At 36.8% G+C, this 9,331-nt stretch overlaps 1 protein-coding gene across 1 annotated transcript in view; it reads left to right on the top strand.

Moving 5' to 3' along the window:
- Positions 1 to 9,331, top strand: part of STARD9 (StAR related lipid transfer domain containing 9) — an 89,001-nt gene that overhangs the window by 13,431 nt on the left and 66,239 nt on the right. The window contains exon 3 of the mRNA XM_057366172.1: positions 17 to 133. Within this exon, the coding sequence (XP_057222155.1) occupies positions 17 to 133 (117 nt within the window). The remainder of the gene's footprint in view (positions 1 to 16; positions 134 to 9,331) is intronic.

Raw genomic sequence — 9,331 nt, forward strand, 5'->3', positions numbered from 1 at the left:
TTTCTGTTTTTGTCAGGTTGACAGTAGGCTTGACAGCATTTGGGACTCCAGAGAAAAAACTGTGGCYTTCAGCTTTGACTATTGCTACTGGTCAGTTGATCCCGAAGATCCAAAGTATGCCTCTCAGGAAATGGTGAGTGTGCCTTTCTTCATGTCCATGTTCCCATCCCATTTTGTCCTTCATAATCACACCTTCAGGAGGGTACTGAGATGTAGGATACTTGAGATCTCTTTTTCTATTCTGCCYCTGTCTTTTTCTTATTTTGTTTGTAATAACACAGTCCTTTTGTCTCAAGTAGGTGCAGTAGGAATGCCATATCCTTGTTTGTCGACTGATACATGTTTTCATTAGGTATATTTAATTTGGTTGTGATCACAATGGTGACAGTCTGAGGACTCTACCTTGGAAATGAGAGTTTTTTCAGGAGCAGGTGTCAGGACCTAGAGGGAGAAACTTTCTTTCAGAGCTAAGRGTTTTCAGGTGATTCTTCTGAGAGAATCCACAGTGAAGTAATCACATCTTTAACAGTAAAAAATTTTACTTATACTATATTATTCACAGTTATTTTCTTTGATAAAGCATCAGAAATCTCTTGTAAGTAATGGAGACTTCTATCTTGAGAGCCAAGGTTTGGTTGATTTGATTAAAAGAGAAGATTGAAGGATTTGGTATTAAAATARCATGTTATTACAACTGTTAATAAACAAGGAATTAATAAATCTACAAATAAACACTGTACACAGCAAAGGCATCCAAATATTTCATTATACATTTATGCAATCACATATTTTGGCATTAAAATGAATTTTTATTGCSGTTTTATCTTCAGCATTGTATAATTTTATTTTGGTCTGTTGTCAGTACAACTGTTCCTGAAATTTTGATTCGTATAATTGTTTTGTTTTTCAGAGAAATTACCATTTAAGACCAAGTTAGTCCTGTAAAATTTGTATTTCTGGTAGTGAKGAGCACAGGACTGTTTTACTTTTGGGAGTCAATACTTGAAAAACTGTCACATTTGTTAATTACCAGAACTGTAGATGAAATTCTTGACTGTGCTTCATGTTCTTTCGGGTACAGTAGTGTGGAAGATGCTTTGGAAACTTGGGAGGTGTATCACTGTTAAAAAAGGAAATAGTATTTTTAAAGTACTTGGCACTCAATAAACTTTCATTTTAGGGGTTAAAAATAACAAACCTTTAAATGCTGAACTATTTGGGTTCCCCCCCCCCCCAGCCCCTCTTATATTTTACTGTTCGTTTTGAATTTGTGTTCTTTGTGAGTTTCTCACATAAAGTAAGTAGAARCTTGCTTCTAAAACTGTTGGCGATATAGTTGGCTTTCTAGCTGGAATGGTTTAGCAGATGAAATGCTGATAAATCCATCCTGCTGAGACAATTTTAGCTCTAGTCAGTAAGAAAAATTATCAGAACTGCCAAATGGAAAATATAAATATTGGCTACAAACCGTAGATTTTTGTTCTTGTTATTAAATACAAGCGAGACTGGAAAAGAATGTAAAATGTAATATAAACAGTGCAGCTTCCTTGCTGGGGTTGAGGAGGTATTTCAGACACTGTGGGGAGCTTTGTGTTAYCATGCAATAGAGTTTTATCTGATAAAAACAGTGAGGGGGAAGCATGAACTCCTGGGCCWCAGAAAATTAAGGAATGGGCAGTAGTTTTTTTCCGTGTGCCTGATGCTCACAGAAAGGACATCCTGGCTGTCTGTGTAACTGTTGGGTTACTGAGCCTTAGACAGACAACTTTCATGAGTTAAGTTAAAAGATGGACTGGTGTTTTGAAAAGTCTGGAGTAATGAGTGAATTTCTTGGGCTTTTTGCCTGTCTTTGTGATTAATGGGCTTCAAATGTCCTTGAGAAGAGGCTGCTGGAATACTGCAATCTTACCATGCTTTTGGGCATTTTTCTGCCTCTTAGACTGTATGAACGAATTTATTGTGCTACTTCCATGTTTGGAATCATTGCTTCAGTGCTGAGCTGACAGCAAYGATGTTATCAGCAGCCAAAGGAGGTTCAGAGTACCACTGTCATCCTGTAAAAGCTTCCTTTCATGAACTGACCTTGGATTACTTTTCCYTTGAAGATGTCCTGCCAACTGTTATCATATGTGATTGGTGTATTGGTTAAGGATGAACAGTAGATAAAAGTATCTGTCTTGAGGTTCCTTTATATAGAATGCTATCTTGTAGTAAACTTCTTTTTCCTGCAGATGGGTTTTTAAAAATCAAGTCCTAACAGATTCTTCAGTTAAGGATTTTGAGGATTCTGTGGTAGTTTAAMAATAGAGGGAGGGCTGCATATCATAGTGTTTAGTAGGATTTTAAAGACACTACTTTAAATCTACTTCTCTGAATATTTCTTACACTTTCTTCCAGATATTAACATCGTACACTTCAGGTTCCTTCCTCTTGCATTTCAGAGATGTCTACACACAATACATTTTATTCCCTGTATATTTGGATCAAAAAACYCCAAACCACAAAAAAAAGTGTCRTAYTTCAGRYGAYGTTCCTTTTCCTGCCATTTTTGAGACAAAGTGTAGGTTTTTTCTGTCCTGGGTTGCTGCAGAATTAATTCAGTCTCGCAGTGGGAAAATGCTGATTKTCTGCACCTGGGCTTTGCCACTTGCAAACAATGAAGCAGTTTCACCACATCTCCCTGTATTCTTGTACTGAGGTCTTTTTGGGGGTTGATTTTTATTTGGTACAAAACCTTGGTGCATTTTGTGTGATTATTGCTTCTTTCCCACTCCCTTCCTCCACAGATGTCTTCAAGAGCCTGTTTGTAGCTCAGGATTGTTTTCCAAAGACAATACTGGAAGTTCAGCACTCTTTGGCCATCAGATAACTATGGGACTATCCTTTGCTAGAGATTTATGACATATTTGCATTTTGAAGTAAAAATGCTGTGTGGTAATGTTGTTATAATGTCATTTAGAGATATAATTTTTATTCTTACAGGTAAACTCAGGCTTTCTGATTCTTTCTGCTGGTTGAATGTGATAGTTAATATGTAAGTGCTGTGGGACATTTATAGTTGCCTCAGAAACAAACATCTAAATTTAAGCTTACTCAAATTTTTATCTGGCATAGAACAGCGTGTTTCAATCTTTGGAGCTTCCTTTGTAAAGCCTAAAATAGCTCCTAGTGTATGTTTCCCCAAACCTGTTTTAGCTCCACCAAGCAAAGGAGAATGTTTAAAAATGTTACAAAACTTAAGTAACTGCTCATTTAAATCCTACCAATGAAAAAATATATTTCCGCTTGGAAAAAAATTTGTTTCAGCAAGCACAGTTAAGCAAAGTAGTAAGGGTATTTTGCAGAAAAGTGTTTGTAAGGTATTTTGCACAGGAGCACAGGCAAGCATGAAGAGTTCTTGCAGCTGGTTGCTGTAGCCTCAGTCCCCAGCTCCCCTCCAGTCCTCCTTCCCATCCGGGCATTGTGCACACACGGTAACCACGGTGGGCAGGGTGACTCACAGGATGTGCCRGCAGGTCCTGGGCAGGGTGACCCACAGGAWSTGCCAGCAGGTCCTGGGCAGGGTGACCCACAGGATGTGCCAGCAGGTCCTGGGCAGGGTGACCCACAGGATGTGCCAGCAGGTCCTGGGCAGGGTGACCCACAGGATGTGCCAGCAGGTCCTGGGCAGGGTGACCCACAGGATGTGCCAGCAGGTCCTGACACACAGAGCTGGTGTGTGGCCATCTGTTCCTTCTGATAACAGCAGTGTGTTCCGTGACTAACAGGCTTTGAATGGTAGAGACAATGATATCCAGAAAAGTGTGTACATTCCCAACCAGCACTGATTCAGTGGGATCCAAAACTCTGGCTGGGTTTTCTTGAAACACTTTCTGGAGACCTCAAGTTTATTTTTTGTACCTTAGTGCAATAGTTATATGGAGATGATAATGTTTATAAGGGAGATGAAAACTTTAGACTTAAGAACTTMTTTCTTCAGCCTTCCTAAAGAATTAAATAAACATTATATGTTCAATTAAAATACATGTTCAATTAAAAGTTGCTTATTTTTAAACTTTATCTATCAAGTAACACAGGCTTTCTTTGCCTGTCTGTCCATTTAATATATGTGTCTAGGAAGAGCTCCTTTCTCTTCAAACACATTGTCCAATTATTTCTTTGTTTATAAATATATTCATTGGGAAAACAATTCTGTGCTCTGAAGGCAGAAATTATGGTTACTGATGGCTCGTGTGAGAGAAAACAGATGAGCCCTGTAAACATTTTTTTCAATTTATTTGCTTTAAAACTATCCTAAGTGCTTTCCATCATGTCTGCCTTCCCAGGATATTTGGGTTTTATGCTATTTCCAGCTAAAGAAGTAGCTGGGGAAAGGGGCAGACAGGCTTTTTTTAGTTGCTGGTCTGAGTGTAACTGGAAAGTGAATAGAGAAACAGATGTTTAAGATGCAAGGTTTCCAATATGGCGCTAGGTTGGGTTTTTTGGTTTTTTTTGGAGTTGTTTATTTGTTTTACATGTTAACTGAAAAAGCTTATAAAAGTTACACAAGAGTATTGTTTGSAAGGAAAATATTGCCACATACTTTCCAACTTTTCATCAAACCAAGTCACTGTGTTYCTTTTTTAAAAAAAGTGCAAACATAGTCATGCTTCTGAAGAACTTTACCTGRGTTCCTGAGTTTGTGACATTTCCATACCTCTGTGCATTCCCTGCAAGATTCAAGGTTTTRATTATTTTGTAAATTATCAGGAAAAAATCAGAATCTGTTATCTGGCATATGAGCCTAATTATAAAAAAATATAACACAATGACATTCTAACTTCAATGTCTTGGAAAATTCTTCCATTTGTTTTCTCTCTCTGTCCTCCCCTGCTCCTTGTCTTGTAAAAGAAGGSAGAAAGAGAAGGCAGCAATGGCTGTGGGTGTAAATGGCATTTTCGCACGAAATATTTGAAAAGCAGTAAACATTCCATCCGCAAGATTTTTTTTTTCTCCAATCCAGAGTGAGACAGAAGTGAAAAGGAGGGTGTGCTATAAGAAAAAGGCTTTTTGTGCAGTAATTGAATCAGTATATAGTGGATTGTGATGGAGGCAGGGAAAGCACCATGAGTGCAGGTTCTACATCTTCTGCCAGCGGCGCAGCTGCTCTGCTCAGTTTGTGATCCAATAAGGTCATTCTTTCTGACTATACCAAGACTTCTTTGCTGAAAACTTCTCTGGGAATTATTGTGAATAATTGTGAACTTCAAAGCAGGCTTTGTTGGAAGACAAAAAAGAATCAAGTTGATTTTCAATTTATTGAGGCATTGATTTAATTTGTAGAAATAATTGTATAGTTGTATAYATTCATAGGCAACTACAACCTAATGCAGATACATTTTGAATATGAAGCCTAAACTGGAGTACACAAAAAAAGGATTAAGTTGAGGAAAAGCAGTGAAATGTTTCACAACCAAATGACATTTTCTGACTGTTCAATCTGCTAATGYCTGTGCTCACTGATTGTTTCCCCACTAGGCGCTGACCATTGCTTGCTAGATACACAGAGCACATTCTTTACAACAGACAGTCAGTGTAATTCACTAAATAACAGTAAAAGGATCTGTAAGTRCATTGGGCAACTTTWAAAAAAATCAATTTATTTGTGTTGTCAGATGTGCATGTTTTCAGTGAACCTACACATTCACAGTGCGAGTTACTTCTAAAAACCTTGTGGTTTTTGCATGTCTTACAATTAAAAACAAAAACTTGTATAATGATCTGCAAACTTTCTGAAATATCCTACAAAATATGCTTATTTGGATGGGTGATTCCTTTTTTTTCTTTTTAAATTAACTGTGATTAAGATATGAGATACAGATGTTTGTAAGAAAAAATCTTACATAGACAAKCTGTATGTGGATGTTGATTGTTCTTTCTTACTTGCAGATGGACATTCACAGTTTAAATTTCTCTCTGTAATCACGTCACAGTTTTTCCTCCATGTTCATAAATAATGCTGTTTTTTCCTTCTTTTAATCTAATGTAATGACTATTCCATACTCTTTCTGTTTTGCAAATGTGTTCCTCTGTTTGTCTGCAAGAATTGCCACAGCATGGCTACTCACAGAAGGAAAGGTCACATTCATGGTACTTCCAAGGCTGCAGATTGATCCAAGATTAGTCTTTAACCTGGAGAATTTTTTCTCCATTCTTATCAATGCTATGTGAATAACTTCAGTTAGACTAGACTTCTGGGAGATGMAATTACTGAAAAATTCATCTGAACTTCAGCTAAGTCTCCAAGATCACGTAGGTCAGTGAGTTCTATAGCCACTGGATAGAAGGACATTGATAGACTTTTTCTGGGACCCTGGGCCACATTCAGAGACTTTATTTTCTGGGGTGTGGGCTTTTATTTTCTTTGAGCAGACAGCTTGCTTTTGAAAGATTTTGCTGGGCAGGAGTGTGCTGGCATTGAATAGTGAGATATGTTTATTGCAACAGCTGTGATCGAGTTCCACACAGCCAGTTTGTTTATGTCTGAAAATGAGCCATGTTTCTGACATGTTGGAGGCATGAGATTGGACTTGCATGCATAAATAGCTGAAGTCTGATAAACCTAAACAATATGCATGTGTTCAGTTTCACTGTTTGCTAAAGTGTTTGGTATGAACAGCAATTGTTCCTTTATATTATAGCAAAAAGCAACCTTTTCCCTTCTTTAAAATTTGTGCTCACTTTATTTATTAATCTTCAATAGTGGCTGAGTTATATTTTTCTGTTAACTAAGATGATGTTCCTGAGGGTGATGTGTGTGTGTGTGGCCTTGAACACAAACTGAATGAATCATCATTTTGGCTGTATCTGAGCACCTGCATGTTGACTCTGTTCAGCTTTGGTTTTGACCAACAAAAAACCCTGCCCTTGAGACCTTTTACATGAAAAGCAAAATTAACAGTTCCATTCAGTTGTGGCTTTTTAGCCAAAGCAGTTTCTGATGGCAGTGTCTCTAAATTGTGTAAGACAGAGTGAAGGTGAATAAAATTAATTCAGTCTAGAAAAGCTTACAAGTATCCTCAGTATATCAAAATCAAGATTCTGAGTGTCAGTTTAAGGTTCTTTACCCTCAGATGTACACACCAGCATGGATAAGTTCTCACTTTTTATGACTTCAGTGTCACAATGTCAGGACATTCTCATCTGARGCAGGGGAGATGATGTTTTTTTATTTTAGGTTGGCAAATGTATTTTGAAGGATGTTTTACCAGTGTACATCACTGTCACATGAAGTAATTGATTAATAAGTTTTGGAGTCAAAAATTTGAATCAATCCTTGCTGGATAGGTCATATTCCTGAGACTCTGAATAGCAAAGAATGTTTCCCTCAGCTGATTGGTTTTTTTTTGTTTTTTTTTTGTGTGCTTGTATGGACTGACTGCCTTCAAATTACGTCTAATAACTTTAAAATAGGTCTCATCTTCTGTTCTACTGTTACTACAAGTGTTTTCCACTTTCAGCCATCCCTTTCCTGCACTTACATATGTCCTTAAGTGTGTGAACGTGGATTGTGTCATCAATACTTAGTGCTTTTATGGTATTGCTGGCAGATTTTCTTACAAAGAATATGTGCCTCATCCCATTGCATGTGACACACCTACATATAAAACACCCAGTTTGAAAAATTCATCTAAAAAAAAGTGAGGATCTAGACCAGAATTAATTTATGTGGTCTAGGTTTTTTTTTATATTTATGGATTTTTATTTTGTTGTGRTTTCATAGATGAAGGTAGGTAAGGGAAGCCCTCTCTAGTTAGCTTTGGACAAGTGAAGATAGGAAATGATAGGGAATTATTTATTCAGCATAAAGTAGACATTCTTTCAGGGAAGTTTGTATTTTGTCATTTTCRCATGTCATTTTGAAGAAGAACTGTCTACATCTCTGGAATTTGTTTCATTTGTAATGTGACTAAAAAGAAGAAGTCCCCAAGTTACTGGTGCAAGACTGCTTGATGCTTTTTGTTTCGGTAGCTCCAATTTTCTGAGTCTATAAACGTTCTGCAAGTTTTGTATAGGTTTTGATTTTAGTAAAAGATCTCTCATGGTACACTTTAACTGGGCTTGAGTAATGTGTCATCCATGAAAGAACCAAGGGCTTTGGAGAGGAGCAGGACAAAGGGACACATGTCTTACCTGTGTTTGGTTTACCTACCTGCCTGTCACTGCTGGTGATGTGGGTAACAAAGGTTACCCTGCACYGTGCATGCCATGCATGAACTCATTGTGGTGCTTTGGTAAATGACAGTACTCTAAGGCTGTTTTTTCCCGCTCTCTCTTATTTTSATGCTCTTACTTGCATCCTGAAAGGAATGGCCAGTGAATTTGATGAGTGACCAATGTATTTCTTATTGCAGCATGTTGTAAACTGTTTCCTAACAGAACACAAGCTGTGCTTTGAAATGTGTGACTATCTGAATTCACTGACCTTTTCATTATGTAAGCAAGGTTTAAACCTCCTTGCTTTTGTCTTTGTAATGATTTTTCTTTTGTTTTTTGTTTTTTGTTTTTTTTTAATGAAAAGGAAGACTATTTCTCATAGGTGTTTTGAAGTAGGAGCAAAGATTGAACTGTGTTAAAGATCTAGAGAGAGTCTATAGTAATTTATCATTGAAGGTTTTTTTATATTCCAGCACTTTCAAATTCCAATCAAGTGAAAGGCTTTGGCAGAGCTAGTTAGCATTTTAAAGCCAAAAATCATATCATTTCTGTAATGATTGGGTAATGTTCTAATCCACAGTTTTAGGCTGTTACTTGTTCCTTTTTGTTGGTTTTTTTTTGGCAACTAACATTCCTATATCTCTTTGTTATTCTTAATTTGTCTTATAGCTCTAAATCAAGAAATTTGAACTGAATTTTCAACTCATTCAGAAAATTAGCAATTGTTTTGATTTTTATGAGTGGAGAATGAAATAATTTAAAGCCTGGGCTTAGGTAGCTTTTTATATTTTTTGCTTAAATTCAGCAGAAACTCAAAAGAACTGTYAATGCCTTGAAGATCCATTTAGTCTGAAAATATAAAGATTTCAGAGGATTGTAGAAACTTGTTTCCAACTTTTCATGTCTTCCTTTATATAATTTCTGTGCATTTGACTCTGCCTGGTACACCACAATGCTTTTATTGTCTCACTTCCTACTGCATGTCATTTGCATAAATTTATGCCTTATTACAATATATGGAATGTAATCTTTTTCTATTCCATTTATTATGAATGCAAGTGGCTTTYTGCAGCTGAATTTCATTGGCATGTTGAGTTCAAAGAGGAAGCAAAAGAGATTAGAAGTTCATCTTGAT

This window comes from Malurus melanocephalus, unplaced genomic scaffold, assembly GCF_030028575.1.
Source record: "Malurus melanocephalus ecotype Western Australia unplaced genomic scaffold, MMel_1.1 scaffold_2, whole genome shotgun sequence".
Taxonomy (NCBI): Eukaryota; Metazoa; Chordata; class Aves; order Passeriformes; family Maluridae; genus Malurus; species Malurus melanocephalus.